Genomic DNA, 22194 nt, shown 5'->3' with positions numbered 1-22194 from the left:
GTTGGGCTTATTTTCTTAGTATAACATCCTCCAGGTTCATCCATGTTGTTGCAATGGGATTTCCTTCTTTTTTAAAGCTGAATGATATTCTGTTGTGTAGATATATATACCCCGCTATCTTTATCCTTTCATCCCTTGATGGGCACTTAGGTCGTTTCTGTGTCTTGACCGTTGTGAATAATAAATGACACATGTTTATAGAAGTATTTAGTTGATAGTCGCTATTCCATAAATATTAGCTTTTCATATCATTAAGATGGAGACAGGTTACGTGAAGAACTGTTGAACAAACTGGGATTTTTTTTAACCCAGATAGGAGAGTGCTGAAGAGCCTATACAGCGCGGAAAGAATCAAATTACATATTGCTGCTGTAGAGGAAGCAGTTCATGCCAGTGAGCAACAGTTATAAGGAAGGAAGTTAAGTTATACTTTACTAATGATAAAGATCATGATACTGCTACTGAAGAGGTAAAGATAAAGCTGTTTCGACAGTGAATCAGCTCTTAGAGGATAGTAAATTTCTTAATTGGGAATAATGGAATCTGAGAGGTTCGCCAAGGATGTTGTAAAAAGTATCCTGCATTGATGAGACGATGAAACTAGAAAGCCCCAAGAGTGCCTTGCAGCCTAAGTGGCAGTCAGGGCTCTCCAGCACTCCTGGAGGAGGGCTTCGGCTTTTGAGTAAGAAAGACCTGAGTGAACCATCCAGTTAACATAGCTCTGTGATCTTGGTCACATTACTTAATATCGCTGAGTCAGTTTCCTAATCTGTAAGGTAATTATAGTACCTACTCCATAAGGTAGTTTTGAAGCTTAAATGGAAACACTTAGCATTGCTCTGGACATACATTAAATATTTCTGTATGTTGCTTCTTGTTGTTTTGCAGGTAAACTTTTTTGAAGCATAGTGTGCATAAAGATAAACCAAGTGTACATTTCAATGAATTTTTACAACATAAACACAATTGTGTAACTACTACCTAGGTCAGGAAATAGAACATTGTTGGCACCCAAGAAGCCTCCCAAATGTCCCCCTCCAATGTTATTTATTTTTGTTATAAGAAGAAAAAGAAACTGTAATTCCTAGTTCCCAAAGGCTGTGTTTAGAGTAAGGAGCAGTGAGGAAAAGGGAACCCTTGTGCTGATTTTTGTACATTGCTATAGTGACCAATGGAATTATTAACCTGGCTAGAGTGTAGCTTCTAAGATAATGGTTGGATCCTTTAAATTTAGTCATGGAGAACAAGATTGGAGATGGAGAATAAATGCCTGTGACTTCTATTCTTAAGCACACCCTTTCTTTTTGTGTTTGTTGATAGGGCAAATATTATTGAAATATTTTTGTGATATAAAGTTATTATCCCCAAGTTATTAATAAATATGTTTCTTTTTGTGTTTGTCGATAGGGCCCAGAGTAGGAGTCACTTAGAGGTAACACCCTAGGTGTTGGAGTTGAGGGAAGGGGACATACTTCCTAACTGTTCTCTGTTTGTGGTAGCCTGATGAAGACTTGTTCAATCCAGACTATGTAGAAGTCGATCGCATCTTGGAGGTGGCCCACACCAAGGATGCAGAAACAGGGGAGGTGGGTGTTTCCTTCTCCTAAAGCATCTTCCCTTCTTTCCACATATTTCAATTGTTTTACTGTGTGGCCTTTGTCTTCATGATATTCCTGTCTAGTCATGTAGGGTGGTTTTTCAGAGGTTGGCAGGTATGACTGACTCCTTTAATCTAATAGAGCATGAAGTTTTCCTGTTTTCCCACCAGGAGGTAACACATTACTTGGTGAAGTGGTGCTCACTACCATATGAAGAAAGCACATGGGAGCTAGAGGAAGATGTGGATCCTGCAAAAGTTAAAGAATTTGAATCTCTTCAAGTTCTCCCTGAAATTAAGCATGTGGTAAAGTAGTCTTATCTCTCTCTGACACTTCTCAGAACATGTAATTTTATGAACTCTGCAATTATGGAAGTCCACCTGGCTGTGGTTTTGGTGGTATTTTACCTTTTATACTTCACGTTGAACCTGCAGTTCAGTGTTTCCCTCCCCAGATTGAACTTTGCCAGCACCCTGGTCACCTTTAGGTCTCAGCTCTATTTTCATGTATATGACCTTTAAGAAGCTTTGATATTGGCTCAGATTTCTTGGTGTGTGGCTGTTATATGCAGTCAGTAAGATAAAATGTATAAGAAGTGGCTGGTGTGCAAGAGAAGCTCAGTAGTATCTTTCCTGTTTCTTATCTCTTTTCAGCTACCTCTTTTGTTTTTCCCTTCACTCAACTGGAATATTATTAAGCGGAAGAACTGTCCTTTATCTGCAGATCCCTATGGTCCCCACAGAGAGAACATAGGTTTTTGATACACATTATTGAATCTATTTGTTTTTCTGATTCTGGATTATTACCACTCAACTACCAAGATCTCCCAGGGTGCCTGAGAAGTATATAGATTATCCAGCGATTAAAAGGAGGGAGAGTCGGGATCAGAGCTTTTATTTATTTACTTTTTTTTTTTTTTTTTGAGATGGAGTCTTGCTCTGTTACTGGAGTGCAGTGGTACAGTCTCAGCTCACTGCAACCTCCATCTCCCACGTTCAAGTAATTCTCCTCCCTTCGGCCTCCTGAGTAGGTAGGACTGCAGGTGCGTGCCACCATGCCCAGCTAATTTTTTGTATTTTTTTTTTTTTAGCAGAGACAGTATTTTACCATGTTAGTCTCGTCTTGAACTCCTGACCCCAGGTGATGGGCCTGTCTTGGTCTCCCAAAGTGCTGTAATTACAGGCGTGAGCCACTGTGCCCGGCCCAGAGCTTTATTAAGGTGTAACTAACTTGAAAAGAGAATCAGGTTGGAATGATCCGTTTCTGTTTAAAAAAAAAATCACTTGTTTTTATAAGAAAAACTCTTACACAATTCCTTATTAATATTATTTGTTGCTTTTACATCACTGGAAAGATGATAGTTAGAACATTAAACTTAGGTCCCTGTTGGAGTCCATTCAAGAGCAATGTTTTGTTTTTGTTGTTCTGGCATATGAAAGAGACAGAGGTGTCTTGAGTTGCAAAACTGTGATTAGAAACTTACGTAGTTCATAGTGTTTTGTTTGTATGATTGATTATTAAATTATTCTTTCAACCCTCTCCCATATATACTATTTTCTGCTTTTAATTCAACTTGTCAGTCATCTATTAAGTATTTGCTATAGGTTGATTCTTGTGTGAGATATGGTAAGAAAAAGGTGCAGGCCCTGCCCTCAGGAGCTCACAGTCTAATGGAAGAAGCATGGGTATACGTAGATAAATACAGCACCAGGCTCATTGTGATGTGTGGGGTAATGCAGAGACAGACCAGGTAGAGAGCAGAGAGAGTTTCATTCTGAAGCTAATTGTAAGTTATTATCTAGAAGCAATCAGGATTTCTACCCATTCTCTCAGCCTGATTCCCAGTTAGTTCCCCAACCTATGCATTACTCAGAAGGTAATAACTATAGTTTGAAACCAGCCTGGGACAGTGAGATTTAGCACTGTCCTCATTAGTATCCATGTTATGCTCCTAAAATGTCATTCTCTATTTTGCTGTTTGCTTTCCTCTCTAGGAGCGGCCTGCTTCAGACTCCTGGCAGAAACTCGAGAAGTCTCGCGAGTATAAGAACAGTAACCAGCTCCGGGAGTACCAGCTGGAGGGGATGAACTGGCTTCTTTTTAACTGGTATAACAGGTGAGGAACCAAAACCAACTCAGATGTTTGTACCTGGAGGTACATTATTGCCTTAGCCTGGAAAAGGTAGAATAGTAGTAGCAGACTAGTGAGAGAAAGCTTCGTGGCCATCAGTTTAGGGTGGTAATCTTTGCATATTAATCCCCCAAAACTTGATTTTTGTCAGGTGTTTCTCCAACCAAAAGGAATTATCTTTAGATATCATTGACTTTGTGCCTTTTTTTTTTTTTTTTGCCAACCTTTTGATTGGGCTCAATCTAGATGAAACGAAACCCAGAAGATCTTTTAAAGCTGCTTTCTATTTCTAAATCGTTAACAACTACAACAACTATATATATATATATATATATATATATATATATATATATGGGAATATACAGCTGTATAAAACCTTTTAAATATTTTAAAACTTCTTAACTCTTTGTAATAACACTTAAGAGTCAAAAAGTTTCTAGAAAATTGGAAGTTCATACAGTAAGTTACAGTAAGCTAGGGTTAATTTATGATTGAAGAAAAAATATTTTTAAATAAATTGAGTGTAGCCTTAGTGTACAGTATTTATAATGTCTACAGTGGTGTGCAGTAATGTCCTCAGCCTTCACATCACTCACCACTCACTCACTCACTCACCCAGAGTAACTTCCAGTCCTATAAGCTCTATTCATATAAGTGCCGTATGTATATATACCTTTTTGTTGTTTTTTAATTTTTATTTTTAGTTCTGGGGTACATGTGCTGGATATGCAGGTTTGTTACATAGGTAAATGTGTGCCATGGTGGTTTCCTGCACCTATCAACCTATCACCTAGGTATACCATTTTATTTTTTTATTTTTTATTTTTATTTTTTTGGAGACAGATCCTCGCTCTGTCACCCCAGGGTAGAGTGCAATGGAACCTCTGCTTCCCAGGTTCGAACACTTCTCCTGCCTCAGCCTCCTCAGTAGCTAGGGTTATAGGCACCCGCCATCTCGCCCAGCTAGTTTTTTATTTTTAATAGAGACGGGGTTTCACCATGTTGACTGGGCTAGTCTCAAATTCCTGAACTTAGGTGATCTGCCCGCCTTGGCCTCCCAAAGGTCTGGGATTATACAGGCATGAGCCACCATGCCCAGCCAGGTATACCATTTGTAATCTGTATTATCCTATATTTTTACTGTGTCTTTTCTGTGTTTAGACATGTTTAGATACACAAAGACTTACTACTGTGTTACGGTTGCCTACAGTATTCACTATAGTGACATGCTATATAGGCTTATAGCCTAGAAGCCATAGGCTATATACCATACACCCTAGGTATGTGTAGTAGGCTATACCATCTAAGTTTAGTAAGTACACTGTATGATGTTCCCACAGTGACACAGTCACCTAATGATGCATTTCTCAGAGTGTGACCCCATTTTAAGTTACACCTGACTGTATTTTCTTCCAAAGTAGCACAGTTCTGTTTTGGAAGTAGGCAAGGGATGAATAATAATAATAACTAACCTCAGTTTAATATGTAAAATGATGATAAAGCTTTCAATGATAATCTTATAGGTAAAGGTATATTTGTGAAGCATCTTTTCAAGTCATGACCAGTCCCTGTATGTTTCCAATATTGATAATGAATTACCTATATTTCTCACTCTCTGCAGAAAAAACTGTATATTGGCTGATGAGATGGGCCTAGGGAAAACCATCCAGTCCATCACATTCCTTTCAGAAATATTTCTGAGAGGAATCCACGGCCCATTTCTCATTATCGCCCCTCTTTCCACCATCACTAACTGGGAGCGAGAGTTCCGGACATGGACAGAGATGAATGCCATCGTATACCATGGCAGCCAGATCAGCAGGCAGATGATCCAACAGTATGAAATGGTGTACAGAGATGCCCAGGTGAGCCTCATGTGAATCAGAGACCCAAGGACCACCTAAACTCAGGACAGCCTTTCTATCACTTATTTTCAGAAGATCCAGTGCCCTGCATCTTGTGTTAATGTGGAATGACTTTGTAATATATTTGTCAAGGCAGACTCCAGCTCTCCCTAGTAGTTAATTTTAATTTATGATACAACACAGGGTTGTAGGACATGCTGTCCAAACTCTGAGATATACCTTTTTTAGGACTCTGGAAGTTTGACTGACTTACTGGTTTATGAAGTTACTTTTATATGCAGAAGAATTTATCTGAACTGATATGTGTTCAGTGAAGAAAGTGAGCAAAAGAATCACTATACAGAGAATGGATTCCCAGCCAGGGAGTTTGGAGAGGAGGTTAACAGATTTGACAGAGAAGGATAAAGAGAAAATAGGTTTCAAATCATTAAAAACACAACAGCAACATTTTCTCTTAAGTTTTTAAGTGTTGTCACTTAGCTGAATATAGTTGTGTGCTTGTCCTGGGCACTGGTTTTTATAATTAAGCAAGGTAAAAATTAGATTTCAATCAGGAAAGCTGGTGGGCTCCCCAGAGGTGTCACAGACAGCAGAAAGAGACACCTGGAAGATAATTCAGAAGTGCTCAGCATGACGCAGCTCTGCTCTTGAAATGTGATGGCAACACCAAGACAGGCTAAAACACAGAGCAGTGTCCTGCCTGGTCGTAGGTGAATCAGGATCAATACTTTGAATCTATTCTAGAACCCAAATTATATGGTGAAATTAAGTCTGAAAAATAGCAGCGAGTTTTCTTTAGGCATTCAGACTATGCATGATTTAGACTGACTCCTGGCTGGGAACTTGTGAACCAACACCCATCTGATTTCCTTATCACGGCAGCTAAGAAAATGCTCCCTTGCCGTATTGCCCATTCTTCTCACCTTTGTGAAGGCAAATGTTGTCTTGCTTCTGTTTCATTGATGGTATGAGGTCTTTTGGCTAACTAGTTGGTTTGTTCTTATATTCTCTCTCTTCTCTCATGAGGAAAAGCAGTGCCTGTTGTCTTCTCACCTAGGCCCTAGCATTTATAGTGCTGCCTCCTCTAATCCAGCAGGTACTAGCAGAATTCTATAGCCATGATATAAAGACTTGTCTTTGGTTGTGTCATCCTCAGGGAAATCCCCTTTCAGGGATCTTCAAGTTCCACGTCGTCATCACAACATTTGAGATGATCCTAGCAGACTGCCCAGAGTTGAAAAAGATTCACTGGAGCTGTGTGATAATTGATGAAGCCCACAGATTGAAGAATAGGAACTGCAAACTTCTGGAGGGTCTAAAGCTTATGGCCCTGGTGAGAGTTAGCTGCTCTTTCCATAAACACAGGTTCCTTCCGTTCAGCTTGGAGGAAACATACTTTAGCCATTCTGCATCTAACTTATTTCTGCTTAGTCCTTTTACCTTAGATTTTCTTTTTGCTCTCTACAGCTGTGATAGTATAGGAATCAAAGTTGTTGGGTTTTTTCTTTGTTGTTGTTACAAACTGGGTCAACAATTTGGCCTTTGCCACAGATGGATTTCCCTAGACTTAGGACTCTTAAAAACCATGAAATATGTGACTTGGAAATGTGAGGTGTTTTGGCTTGTTTCCAGGCCCCTGAATGAACTGGTACCAAAGATGATGACCTTTTATCATTACTGCCTTGGCACAGTGCCCAGTATCTGGTGGGTAGGCACTCAATAATATTTAGTGAATGAATGAATAGTTGCGTTAATTAACATGAAAGTGCTGCTGGAATCAGTGATGTGAAAGGAAGGTTGATTCCTTTATTGACTGTACCCCTATGATGGCATATTATCTATTCGTTAAAGCAGATCAGAATTGCCCCAAATTGAGTACTGAGTGCCCTGGCTTAATTTCCCCCACTAAAATGCATTGTTTTGGTGGCTCAAGCACTGTTCATCATGTGCGTTTAATTTGTGCAGGAACATAAAGTGCTTCTCACTGGAACACCCTTGCAGAACTCTGTGGAGGAGCTCTTCAGTTTGCTAAATTTTCTGGAGCCATCACAGTTTCCTTCAGAGACTGCTTTCTTGGAGGAATTTGGAGATCTGAAAACAGAGGAACAGGTAATTAGGGACGTGAATAATTGAGGAGACAATGTGATAGTTATCTTCATCAAGAAAAGAGCAGGATGCTATGGGGCCAGGTTGTCACATTCCTGGTAAAATGAGCATAACCTCCTTTATTTTATGTGTTCGTTTATTTTGGGGAGGGTAAGCTGATTATTAGTAGTTCTTATTGCCCCAAAGAATAGATGGGTCCATACCCAAAATATCTTATGTTGGTGCATCAGGCTTCCTTACTTCACTGATTGTTTAGTGATTTTGCTTATATTATTGCTCTGGCCTCAGGAGCATGGTGCTTTCTTCTGCTTCCCTCATCCTTCATCCTTTCCCCTTCAAAATCTGTAACTTGTTCCCAGACCCATATTCTTGAGTACAACACAGTACACAGTTAATGAGGAAAAGAAGGCCACATACCTAGAGTAGTTGTTAAGTCTACTTTTGTCCAGATCAACTGCATTTTGTGGTTTTGCGGGTCCAGTTCCAAGTCTGGCTTGTTGGACTGAAAGCTAACAAAAAACAACTGATAGTAATAAAGACTTATTTCATATGGGTAGAAATCTCTACCAGGGATTATAGAAATAAGCCAGACAAATTTACATGCCCTAAGAGGAGCAAATAGAGTTGGGCATTCAAAGGAGAGACAGGTCACATCTATTTGAGAATTAGAAAATACTCCAAGAAGAGAGTGCGATTTGAAAATGCATCTTGAGGGATGGGCAGGTTTTCACAGGTGTAGACAGAAGAGGTGGTAACCGCTTTACACAGAAAAAAAACCCGGCATAATCAGAGCCATAGGCCGGGCACGGTGGCTCAAGCCTGTAATCCCAGCACTTTGGGAGGCCGAGGCGGGTGGATCACGAGGTCAACAGATCGAGACCATCCTGGTCAACAAGGTGAAACCTCTACTAAAAATTCAAAAAATTAGCTGGGCATGGTGGCGTGTGCCTGTAATCCCAGCTACTCAGGAGGCTGAGGCAGGAGAATTGCCTGAACCCAGGAGGCGGAGGTTGCGGTGAGCCGAGATCACGCCATTGCACTCCAGCTTGGGTAACAAGAGCGAAACTCCGTCTCAAAAAAAAAGAAAATCAAAGCCATAGTATTTATTCATTAGTGGGGAAACATGGGATTGAGCTGAAAACAGAGTGGATGAATTGGGAAGTATAAGGCCAGAAGGGTTTAGCATTGTATTGTGGGAAGATCTTGAAAGGTAGGCTGAAGAATTCAGTAGGTAACAGAGAAGCCATGCAAGGCTTTATTACAGGAATGACATAATTAGCTCTGCCAAATTAGTCTACCAATGGTGTGTAAGAGGGTTGGGGCAAAGAATGAGGGGAATGAAAAGGTTTGGGAATTTTGCCCACATGTCAGGTGTATACTCTGTGGTTCTAATCTCTTTCTTCCTACTTCTGATGCAAGTCAGGCTTGCATCAGAGCAGTGAATAATCAAACTTAATTCCTACATTTGCAGTATCTATTGATTTTCAAAAGCCAGCTCCAGCCTTCTCTCCATTTTTGGACCATTAGAAATGCATCCTCTTCTCCCATTGCACTTAATTTGTGGTATGCATTTTTTCTTCTTCCTAGACAAAGATCTCCTTGAGGACAAGGCCCACATCTTCTCCCAAGTTGTGTTTGTTGTATTGACCAGCACAATGTCTGGCATATAGTAAACTCTAAATGATTCAAGGTATGAACCAAGTGAAGGGCGAAAGCTGAACCCAGCATGTGGCAGATTGACATTTGTCCCTATCTTTAATAATCAGCTAGCTGTGTCTTTTCCCATTAGGTTCTCATACCCATATGGGGGATTAGATTTCTAAATACCCTTGGTTGGTAAAACAAAGGTCTCATAAAAAGGTTAAGTTTAAGACTGGAGTTAGGTAAGAGAAACTGTAAAAATGACATCAAGTATTTTATTTGATATTTTAAATATTTATATATAACTATTAAATTTTTAGGATTTCTGTATTTTTTAATTGACAAAAATATATATTTATCATATAGTATATGTTTTGAAATGACTAGATAGAGCTCATTAGCACATGCTTTTTGTGAGAATGTTCAAAATCCACTCTCAGCAGTCTTCAAAAATACTGTACATTGTTATTAACTGCAGTCACCATGTTGTACAGTAGATCTCTTGAACTTACTCAACTTATCTAACTAAAATTTTGTATCCTTTGCACAATACCTCCCAACTCCCTACCCCACCCCACCCCACCCTAGTCCCTGGTAACCATCATTCTAATCTCTGCCTTTCTGAGATGTCTTTATTTTAAAACACAGTAAATAAAAGTTCTGGAAAGCATCTGTTTCCAAAATAAAGTGTATTCATCAGTGCCTAAAATCTGCTTTTGTAAGTAACTCTTCTAAATCACTCTCTGTAAATCACTTTATATTTCTTCAGGAAGCATTGCTGCAGCATGCAACTTACTTATGCAGAGTCTACCCCTTTTAAAATTTTTGAACAGCCCTTTCTGACTTGAAACTTGATTTCTTTTGCACTTTCATCTTTTCTTATTTTGTTTTTCCATCAGAGTAAATCTTACCAGCATCATATTTTAGCTCCAGGTTAACTCAGGTACTTTGACTTTGAATCCCTTAGTCTGTCATTGTCTCACTGGGAGAGGGAACAAGTCACCTTGCTGGTGCAGCCAGTTGCGTAAAGATCTGCTGTCCAGGCCTGTGCTTTTAGGGTTAGAATAGACAAATCATAGCAAAGAACACATTTAAGTCCCCCTGATGTGACAGATTCCATGATAGAATAGCTGTCACCTATAATTCTTAACATACTGCTATACCCATGTATGCTGCTTTTGTTACTTAAAGGTATAGGAGGAATTCTTTTCCAGATCATCTCTACTTCTTGCTCTGTTCTCTCAGCATCTAAGTTCCCCTTGTATCACTCATACCTTCTAACATAATTTAAAATATTCTTCAGGTAATTACTGTGCATGTGGTGTGTGTATAAGGGAAAGAATGACAGAGAGACATGTTTTCTCCAGCCTAAAGACTAAGTACTATCTTTTATATCTTTCTCCCTTTTTTATCTTCTGAGAGTGCCATTAGATTCTCAGTAATTGCTTATGAATTAAAATCATATCCCTTATTTCCTTTCAGTACTATTACAAACTCCCCATTTTCAAGGATCTATCATGATCTTTCTTTTAGTCTACTACCACGTACTATGCCTAAATGTTCAAGAAATTATAGTGAAGGTTGGAATACCCCCGTAATCATTAAATCAGGATTGAGGCAGGTAAATAGGTCTCATTTCCCTGGACAGGTAAAGAAACTACAGTCTATTCTAAAACCAATGATGCTTCGACGGCTGAAAGATGATGTAGAAAAGAACCTTGCTCCCAAACAAGAGACAATCATTGAGGTGGAACTGACCAATATCCAGAAAAAGTACTACCGTGCCATCCTGGAAAAGAACTTTTCCTTCCTGACCAAGGGGGCAAATCAGCACAACATGCCCAATCTCATCAATACCATGATGGAGCTGAGGAAGTGCTGTAACCATCCCTACCTGATCAATGGTGAGTCAGGGGCACTAGGAAGTAACTCAGGACTGCCATGGCCTCTGCCAGAAGCTAATGATAATCAAATAACTCATGTATTGAATTTTCATTATATGCTAGGATGTATGCCTTCTCACCTTAATACAGAGTATAAAACTGAGATTCAGAGAGCTTGATGGATTTGCCTAAGCAGCATAGCTACTAAGGACCAAGAGCCAAGGATTGAACTTAACTTCTGCCAACATGCTGCCTTGCAGCATGTACTCTGCCTGGCAGAAGATGGATATCGCTCCCTGGTTTGCTGCCTTTATTTGCTCAAAGTTTGGCCCACACTTTCTACTTGGGGATGGAGAAATAAGTTACTTAGTTGAATGAGTAAAAATGCTGCAATAAGATTAAAACTCTCTGCAGACAAATTAACAATTAACCAAACTGTTAGAAAAACTATTGGGAGGATTTTTTTTACAATGAAACTTTTAGAGAAACTCTAAAATCAAAGTGTGGCCTGGATTCTCTTAATTGTCTTTGTGATGTCAAGAGGTATGAAGGTCCTTCTTGTCTGGGAAGGCTTCTTTACTTGGGTGAGTCAGCTTAGGACTTGGTATCTCAGATCCTCTGTCTACTTGGTGAGACTTCCCAGGAGAGTGGAGCACCTATGTTCTCTTCTGCTGCCACTGCAGAGCCCTCTACTGAAGGCACAGACCAAAGAGCACACTCAGCATTTCCTTACTGGACTGCTGGTCTAGGACCTAAGGATTCACTTCATTTTTCCCAGGATCTATAAAGCAGAGTACAACCTTTATCCTTATATTCTGTTCAAGGAATAGTTTTGTTCCGTTCCTTTTCAGGAGCAGAGGAGAAAATTCTAGAAGATTTCCGAAAAACCCACAGCCCTGATGCCCCTGACTTTCAGCTGCAGGCCATGATTCAGGCAGCAGGGAAGCTTGTGCTGATTGATAAACTACTCCCCAAGCTGATTGCAGGTGGCCACAAGGTACTTATCTTCTCCCAGATGGTGCGCTGCCTCGACATCCTGGAAGATTACCTCATCCAGAGAAGGTGAGACTCATGTCAAAGCCCTGCATTCAGCACTGGGACAGTTCCTTTTCTTTGATCTGCTTGATCCATTCAGAAATTTTGTTTAAACACAAGAAAACATTCAAAAATGGAGAAAAGGTAGCTCCTTTTAAAGTTTGGCTGAAATTCAGAGTTAAATTTGACCAAATAGACTCAAATTTAACTGTTGAGAGCAAATTTCATGGCCTATGATCTGTAGAGTCCTTGCTTTGCTTAAAAAATTTTTTACATATTTATCTCTATTCACTTTGGATGGAAGAGACAATTCAAATAGCATTAGGAAGGACTAAAATAATGTATTTACATTTTTGTTGCTTAATAATGGTGAAAGAAATATATCCTAGAAATCATCACTATATCAAATTTCTAAAAGAGCATAAGCTGGCAACTCACAGAGAAAAGAATTTGGGGATATTTTATGTCCTCTCTCAGCAAGCCCTCTAAGGTTATGTTATGCACTGGCTATGGCATCCCAATTTATTTTCTTGTTCATACTCTTATAATTCCTTGAATCTAAGTTTTATTCCGTTATTTGGATTCTGTGTGGGAACTACATTTGTTACCTCATATGCATTACCTTAGATTTTCAGTCTTTGTGACACATCAGTGACCTGAAGATGATAAATGAGTTTTTAAAAATTCATTCTTAATGATAAAAGACTTTCCAAGATCATAGAAACTGGTAGTCTAGGCATTGCTAAGTCTAAAGAAAATCTTGTTTTCATAGCAAATCTCAGGTGTCTTAATAGATGTTCTTATTTAACGTTCTGTTTGCCCTTATACATTACATGTACTTTATAGAAAGAGGATTAAAAGAAATGACAAATTAAACTATGGGTATGTTGACATTTAATGTAACATAAATAATTCTTTGAAGTCTGATTAGACAATAAAATAATTCCTCAGAGCTCTGTAAGAGAGATTTCTATGTAATGGATTTTTGAGACTCATATTACATGAATAAATCAAAACTTGTAAAGCAGTTTTGTAGCTTTCAATTCACTGTAGATTAAGAGCCCATTGCCAGAGCACTGCTTCTTGTATTATCTTACTCTTCAAAATATTTACAACTGTTAGTTTGCAGATTTTTTTAAAGAACCTCCAAATGAGTGATGGTATATATAACAGACCATTGGCAAGTATAGAAGTCTTTATTTAGCTCTCTTTTATGCTATTTTCTCTTTATTACTTACTGCGCATTTTACGTTCAAATTACTTAAGATTACACTTTCTCTTGAAAATGCAGAAATTTATATATAACATTACCACCTGCACAACTCCCCATTCATGCTTGGGAGTTTACCTTTTCAGTCTGTTTTTTTCCATATACATATGTTTAGCTTTATTGTTTGAATCGCAGTGCTGTTCTACATTGTACTTTGTAACTCTTATTTTGAATTTTTTTAAGTTATTTTTCTACAACAAAATGTTAATGATCTACATGATACTGTACTTTAAATGTTTTCAATTTTTCAGCATTTTAAGGGACTCTATAAAGGAATATCCCTTTAAAGTACTTGTGAATGTTTTAGGTTATTTGTTTAGGATAAATGTCAGTGCACATTTTTTAAAACATTTGATAACTCAGTATTTCCATAATGCCCTCTAGTTAAGAGTGTTTTATTTGTATTCTTTCAGAAATAGGACATAAGAATGCTCTTTTCCATATTCTGATCAATATTGTTTTTACTTCTTAATCTTTGGTAATTCAGTAATCCAAAATTATGTTCTTTTATTTTAATTTGTGATTGTGATTACTAATGAGAATGAAATATTTTTAATGTTTATTATTTATATTTTATTTTGTAGGTTGCATATTCATGTTTTTCCTGCATTTTCTCTTGGTCTTTGACTTTTTGTTTATTAATTTATAAGAATTATTTGTTTACTTGGGAATATGTCACAGAAACTTTCCCTAGTGTTGTTTTTGTTTTTTAATTTTATTTATAAGTATAGGTTTTCATTTTTTTTGATGTCCTAAATTTTATAATAGTCAAATCTTTGCCTTAAAACAACTTTAAACTTGCATCCTTATTTATGCCTAAACTTAAGCTTAAATTAATGTGCTTTAAAAGACTTCTCTCTCATCTTAACTGTGAGACCATATAAATATTCTGAAATTATATTTTTTCTTTTTTTATGAGGCAGTGTCTTGCTCTGTCACCTCAGATGAAATATAGTGACTCAATCCCTGTATTTCCTCCCATGGGCACACCACCACCACACCCAGCTCTTCTTTTCATTTGTTATGGTTTCTTCACCCAAGCTGCATCCAACAGGATTCTTCTGGCCTTAATCATTGCCTTCCTCTTTTTAGTTTAGTTTTTATTTTCATTAAAGTTGTACGTGCACATAATTTAAATAGCCATATCATTCTGTTATACTTATGAAAAACTGTTTTCTAATTTACTCTCTACCTTCCCCCAGTTTCTCATTGCCCAGGAGCATTTACTTTCAACTCTTTATGCTGTTTCTTTTGGTATTTATAGCTGTATCTAAATAATGCTATTAGTTGTCATTTCTTGATGGTTTTCAGTTTTAGATATTATCTCTTCTCACTGAGGAAGATGAATGTTTAGCCTTCTTTCACTGCTCTTCATTCCATCACGTATACAACTTCCTGTCCTCTCATCTTCCCAATATGCCACATAATACTTTGAGTTAGGTTAATATTTGTAGTTTATTATGACTTATGAAAATGCTAAATTATGGCTGAGCTGTGTCATATACTATTTACTTTTCATTCTTATACAATTTTTATTTTCTCTGAAACTAAAAATTATCTTTTTGATTCCTTATTTTTCTATACACCTATTATAATTCAGCAGCAAACTTTACCCTGATTGTCTAAATCTCCTCTGGTTATGTTCTAACACGTCAGTTTCCTCTTGTTTGGGCCAGACCTTCTAAGGCCTCCTGACCTGCTCCTCCCTGGCCTGTTGCTGTTCTCCACAGAATACACAGTTGTCAGCTATGATCTGCCTTCTTTCTCATGCTGACAACTTTCTTTTTTTTTTTCCTCTTAAATCACATCTTCTTGTTGGCGGATTCCATGTTAGAAAGCCTCTTCCCGGAGCCTCCCGAGAAAGGGTGAATGATAAGTACATTTTGAGACATTGTCTGAAAATGTTTTACTCTGCCCTCATTCTTAAGGAATCTTTTCACAGGATTTGAGATTCTAGGTTGTAAATTATTTCCCCACAGAATTTTAAGGGTGTTAATCCAGTCTTCTGGTATCCAGGGTTGCCACTGAGATGTTCAAAACTTTTAGGATTCTTAGTCTGTGTATGTATTATGTTTGTACTTTTTAGAAGTTTGTATGTATTCTTTTTGTCCCCAGTCCTATGAAATTTTACAATGAGCTGCTTCACTGGTGCTGGATACTCAATAGATCTTTCCCATCTGAAATCTAAGTTCACATTCCAGGGAATTTTCTTGACTTTTATCTTTCATTATAATTATATATTTTAATTTCATAGAACATTTTTTATAATTTTTCCATTTTTATACCACCAGTTATTTCACAAGTACAATGTCTTCTCCTGTCTTTCTAAGGCTTACCATAATAGAATTTTTAAATTTTTAGCTGTTTTCTCTAAGTCATATTTTTTTCCATTTGTTTATATCTGTCTTTCATATTGGAATTTTAGGTTCACTTTTTTTCCTTTTCTTCCCCCTTCAGCTCTTTACAGTGTTAGTCCACTGTGCCCCAGCTTCTGTGGTTTCTTATGAGAAGTTCTGCAGTTGTTCACATTGTTGCTATGCTCTGTGCAATGCATTGGTGTATTCTGGTTACTTCTAAGATTTTCTTTTCATTTTTGGTTTTCAGCAGTTTAACTGTGATACCTGGGATTCATCCTGCTTACTGAGCTTCTTGAATTTGTAAATGTATGTCTTTCATCAAATTTGGGAAGCTTTTGATTATTATTTCTTCAATATCTTTTTTCTTTTTGCCCCATTCTCTTGGTTCTTTGTGAGACTCTAATTACCTATTTATCTGACCTTGAGATATTCCAATGGGCTCCAGTTTTGTTTTGTTTTTTTCTCTCTCTTTCATCTGTCTTGAGGTTCACTGACTCTTTTCTTTGTCATCTCCATCATGCTTATTAAGCACACTCAATACTTTATCTCTTAGTTCCAAAATTTCCATTTGGTTCTTTATTAATGTTTTGTTTCTCTGCTGAGTTTTCTTGTCCTTTCATTCATTACTTAACACTCCTTGACTTCAGTAAGCGTAAGTATAATAGCAGCTTTAAAGTTCTTGTCTGAATTATAACATTGTAGGTTTGACATCTGTTAATTGTCTGTTCCCTTGAGAATGAGAATAACTGAGGTTTTCCCTAGACTTAGTGAATATTATGTTCTAGAGATTTAGGGTTCTGTTATATTGCTCTAAGATGTTGATGGGTTTTATTTGGAAACAGTTAACTAGATTATGCTCTGTCAATGTCTATTCTGTCAATGTGCAAATTCTGTCAATGTCTCTGGTAGATAGTAGCTCCCATTTCAGACTACCACAGTCAGCCCTGAGCAAGTTTGAGTCAGAAGTCAGTCAGAAACTTGGAAAGAGTTTATACCCAGAGTTTGGGGTTCCCATCTCAGTCTTGCTGCTTTCTGGGGATCCCCTCTCACTCTCTGGAAGTCTTAGTTGCCCCAGGCACCTTCCCCTGATGTGTGTCAGAAAGACAGCTTTTATCAATTATAGCTGACCAACACCTGGTCACCATAATTGTGGCCTCCCCTCTGGCCAAAACCAAGAATTTCTATTCTTCTCCAAGATCTGTCTGCTTTTGTTAACTCTCCAGTGCCCTCAGGTAGGTTTTTCTGTTCATTCGTTTTGTTTTTTATCATTTGTACTGAATTTGTCATTTGCTAGAGGGTTGGTGTGTTAGGAACCTTGCTCCTCCTTACCAGAAGCAAAGGCTGTGTGTTTCATATCAGCCTCACGTCTGGTATCTTAGGCCATCAGATGAGGGACGCTGTGGAGCCAACCAGAAGCTCATGAGTATGTGAGCAAGGTTTGTGGATTGTGCACTTCACTTTCCATATGCGAACACTGTGCATCTGGCTGGGTCGTTTTCATTGGGGACTCTTCTATATCAGCATATTGAGGTCTTATTCCTCTTACTCTCCCCTGCCTATAGGTAGAAACTTGACTGTATTTAGAGTTAATTGGTGAGGGATGGGATTGAGAAAGAGTAAGGGGTCTCAACATCACTTGTCTCTCTTCTCCTTTTCAGTATGGTACATTCACTTTTAACTGTGGTTAGTATCTTCTAGAGTAGAAGGATCAAGATTCTTTATTTTACTCTCTTCAAGGCAAGGTAGGTGATCTAGGGGCTAAGTAAATACTACAGCAAATATTCCACCAGTTTTCCTGTTTTTACACTCTTTGCGTCCCCGCTTTCAGGGGTACCTAGTGCCACCAATGTCTGATCCCCTCAAGTGTTCTGCACTATTAAATTAGATTGTGTCTTGCCTTCTTCAAATTAAATACGACTCTCTAGCTTCCAGAATTTTATCACTTCTGTTCTTTGGTGGATTTATTTGGGGAAGGGATTATACCTTTTGTAAAAAGTACTTAACTAATCATTTTACTAGAGGTTTGGAGAGATCAAAGAATTAAATGTGTATGTTAATTCATAATCTTTAACTGGATTTTTTATTTTCTTTTTTAGTGTAAGTCTTTAGCCCTTCTGTGATTTTGGTAAATGGCATATAATGGAAGTATGATTTTCATTTATTTCCAAATATATTGAATTTTCTAATTTTTGTTTATTAAAATAGTCTATTTCTCTCACTCATAAAATTCAGTCTGTGAAATATAAAATATAGGAAGATATTATATATACTGAATATATATCTAGCCATTCTGTTCTTTTGATCAGTAGTTTTATTCTTTTGCACATTTAGTATTCCAGATGAACTTCACAATTATTCTATTCTATTCTATTCTATTCTATTCTATTTATTTATTTATTTATTTACTTGAGACAGGGTCTTATCCTGTCTCCTAAGCTAGAGTACAGTGGCATAATCATAGCTCACTGCAGCTTTGAACTCATGGGCTCAAGCAGTCCTCCCACCTAATCTTCCTGCGTAGCTAGGACTATAAACACATGCCATGTCTAATTTTTCTTTCTTTTTTGTGGAGGTGAGGTCCTACTATGTTGCCTAGGCTGGTCTTGAACTCCAAGCTTCAAGTGATCCTCCTGCCTTGGCCTCTCCAAATCGCTGGGGTTACAAGAGTGAGCCACCATGCCTGGCTTATTTATCTGTCTCTGTCTCCTCCAGCCCCTAACTCCAGAAAAATGTGTGTGTATGTATAGATGTATGTATACATACACACACATTTACATGTTTACGTATACCTACATCCATATGTTGGGATTTTTTTTTAGGTTTTTTTTTTTTCTGAGACAGAGTCTTGCTCTGTCGCCAGGCTGGAGTACAGTGGCGTGATCTTGGCTACTGCAGCCTCCACCTCCCGAGTTAAAGTGATTCTCCTATCTCAGCCTCCCGAGTAGCTGGGACTACAGGCATGCACCACCACACCCAGCTAATTTTTGTATTTTTGGTAGAGACAGGGTTTCACTGTGTTGGCCAGGATGGTCTCGCTCTCTTGACCTAATGGTCTACCCGCCTCAGCCTCCCAAAGTGCTAGGATTACAGGCGTGGGCCACCTAGCCTGGCCAATTTTTTTTTTTAGGCTGACATCTTTGCAAAATCAAAGAACATGCTTTTCACTACACTTAACTTGGGTCCTTCATACACATTACTGCCTCAGTAAATAAAGTGTCTGCATTATGCTAGAAATTACAGACATAATGGTGAACAAAGCATGGCCCCTCAGTGTTATGTTACCAGTGCTTCATATTTCTTACTGAATTAAATTCTAAGTATTTTATATGTTTGTAGCTGTTGTGAATGGTTTTTTGTATTTTTGTTTTATTTTTCTTTTCTAATTAACTCTTCATGTTTTCCAGTTGATTATTGTTAGGAGATCAGAAAGTTGTTCATTTCCCTTTAGGCCTTCCTAAAGCCAACATTCCTTGTGCCAAAAACATGTCACTCCACTCCCTACCAGTTCTTCTCCTGGCCAGTCACACAGAGGTTTTTCCTGAGTTCCACCTGCTGCTTGTTGATAGATAGTATTTGATAGTGACTCAGAATTACAGTTTGAAACATGTCAACTCCTAGGTAGCTTGTTAAAAATACAGTTGTTGCAGAGGGTTAATTGCTGTGCTGAAGTTCAGAATGGAAAATTTTATGATGTCTGATTTCTTCATTCAGACTTACTAGCCCTCAAGGTTTTCTTTGTTCTTGAGTCTCTCTGCCTCTCCAGCTGTCAGTTTGGTTTTGTTCCCGTTTAATTTCATGCCAGATGCTCATACAGGAATGAGGGCATGGCCAGAGGATCTGGCTCAGAAGTGAGGGCGAAGCTCAAGTAATTCAATTATTTTTTTTAAGTTTTGTGTTCTTTGAGAGCACTCCCTCAAAACTAAACAAGTGATAGAAAGATAATTATTCCATTCATCTTGTTCTGAAAGTTCTAAAAGCGTTATTACATTATAATAGACAAAAACACTTACCTAATTTTATGGGAACTTTTTCTCTAGGTGATGGCTGAGCTGTGTCATCACTGTGTATTGATTTCCCCTCCCTCTTAAGGCTAGGCTAATTCCCAGCCTCACTCTAATCCATGTGGTATCTAACTCTCATCTGATTACTAGGGGTGTCTTTTCAAAGAGCATGGAGTCTGTTCCTGCAGCATTAATCATTCATATATGTGATGGTGGTGGAGGGTGGAGAGGGGCTAAACGGCTGTTCTTTAATGGAAGCTCAACCCTGCTTTTTTGACTCTGAGTATTGTGCTTCCTCTATTGCATCATATACATGGCTAAACTTCTGTGACTGTTAACAGATCCTCTGATCACTGATTTATCAGAATCATTTTGATAGCGAGTTATAGTTTCTATTTCCACCTCCTGTTAGAGTTACAAGCTTCCAAAGTTTACTAGTGTCCCTTATGTATTCTCCATTTCTCTTCTTAAGTGGTTAGGAAAAGTTTTCTGTCCTACTGCACTGAAATGTAAGTTACAGTGTAAAAGGTACAGTGTGAAAGCCGTAAGTCAAATGGATGTAGGTTCAACTCACTTACCACCTTTTAGCTTACCATTTCCAGCTAGGGGACTAAGTAAGATATTTTACTTGTGTGAATTTTTGCTTTGTTTTTTTTTTAGGTTTCCTTAGTATAAAATAAGGGTGATAATAGAAACTAACTCATAGGATTACAGTGAGAATTAAATGTAATAATGTATACCAAGCATGTACAGCAGGGCTTGGTACAGAACTGACACTTAAGAACTTGCTGCTGGCTGGGCACGGTGGCTCACGCCTGTAATCCCAGCACTTTGGGAGGCCGAGGCGGGTGGATCATGAGGTCAAGAGATTGAGACCATCTTGGTCAACATGGTGAAACGCCACCTCTACTAAAAATACAAAAAATTAGCTGGGCATGGTGGCGCGTGCCTGTAATCCCAGCTACTCAGGAGGCTGAGGCAGGAGACGGAGGTTGCAGTGAGCCAAGATCGCACCATTGCACTCCAGCCTGGGTAACAAGAGTGAAACTCCATCTCAAAAAAAAGGAACTTGCTGCTGATATTATTATTGTGGTTGTTATGAATAATGGTGATATATCTGTAGAATTCAGACATCTAATCCAGCCTTTGTCTATGACACAAAATCTTTTTGGTCTACCTTCATGACGGTCCAGTCACTACCACCCATTTCATTTGTAGTTCCCATTTATTATTCTTGAGTGTATTATAATTTTAAGTAAAGAGGAAACAAAAAAACTCTACCCTTAATTTTAAGTTATGGTTGCATTGTGGCTTTGTAAAAGGGAGACGGTATTTTCAGACTTGTTTCTTTGCTTTATACATGTCCCTTATAAGTCTGAGTTGGTCAGGTTTCTTCCCGTGCATTTCCTTGGGTGGTTTCTTTACATGGCTTTTTCTTTTCTTCAAGAAAGTCAAGATCATTTTGCCAAATTTAGTTTTCCAAAGCCATCTTCACACTGGATTATCTGCCTCTAGAGTATCTATTCTCTTACTGCTTATTTTTGTAAGTTTTAGAGATCTAGTTTCCCAAATTCTGGGCTGCTAAGATTTTGCCAGGATTGATGGTCTTGACTGTTGTTGGTTTGGGATGATTTGGTTCTTTTCTCACATGGTTCCTGTTACTTCTACTTCACCAACCAGTTCATGCTTATAGGTCAAAATTGGGCCCAGAGTAATAGCTCCCTTGTTAATTCATATGTTGTCAGGGATAAATAAAAGAATAAGACACCCAGCAGCTGTCCAGATTGCTGCTGTATCATCTGTGTTAATTCCATGATCTCCAGCATAAAGGTCTCTTCTGTTTTCTCTCTAGATGGATACAAGTAATATGTTCCCTTAACAGTTTCATTTCTTATTCTCTTTACTTTTACCCTTACCTCTACCATGCATTCCACCCCCATTTCTTGATTTTCCACACAGGTATATGCTTTCTCAATGATACTCAACTTTACTTTCTCACTTTATTTTCCTCTAACTATTCATCAGTTTCTTCACCCTCGTAACACACACACACACACACACACACACACACACACCCCTCAAAAACCTTTCCTGTGATTTATGCTTGGCAATATACTGCCCAGAAGACCTTGGTTTTAGCTATAAACTTGGAGGCTTTGCTTTGTACCTCCAAAGTGTTGAGGAACTTGATAAGCTAGAAGTGACATGAAAGGACTGCCTCACAGTGTAATCATCTTACCATTTCCAGTTTACCCTAAAGTAGCTGGGAACTGATGAGAACTCTGAGTCCTTTTTCTGAGCACTACT

The 22194-nt window shown here is 38.2% G+C and overlaps 1 protein-coding gene across 2 annotated transcripts in view; it reads left to right on the top strand.

Annotated features, from left to right (window-relative positions):
- CHD6 (chromodomain helicase DNA binding protein 6) overlaps window positions 1–22194 on the top strand; it is a 202991-nt gene that overhangs the window by 103993 nt on the left and 76804 nt on the right. For both annotated transcript variants that reach the window (XM_078371699.1, XM_002806769.7), the window contains 8 exons: window positions 1500–1586; window positions 1769–1903; window positions 3593–3714; window positions 5351–5594; window positions 6751–6927; window positions 7560–7703; window positions 10990–11245; window positions 12076–12286. In XM_078371699.1, the coding sequence (XP_078227825.1) occupies window positions 1500–1586; window positions 1769–1903; window positions 3593–3714; window positions 5351–5594; window positions 6751–6927; window positions 7560–7703; window positions 10990–11245; window positions 12076–12286 (1376 nt within the window). The remainder of the gene's footprint in view (window positions 1–1499; window positions 1587–1768; window positions 1904–3592; window positions 3715–5350; window positions 5595–6750; window positions 6928–7559; window positions 7704–10989; window positions 11246–12075; window positions 12287–22194) is intronic.

This window comes from Callithrix jacchus, chromosome 5 (genome assembly GCF_049354715.1).
Source record: "Callithrix jacchus isolate 240 chromosome 5, calJac240_pri, whole genome shotgun sequence".
In the NCBI taxonomy this organism is placed as follows: domain Eukaryota; kingdom Metazoa; phylum Chordata; class Mammalia; order Primates; family Cebidae; genus Callithrix; species Callithrix jacchus.
This window is presented reverse-complemented; position numbering and strand designations above follow the sequence as displayed.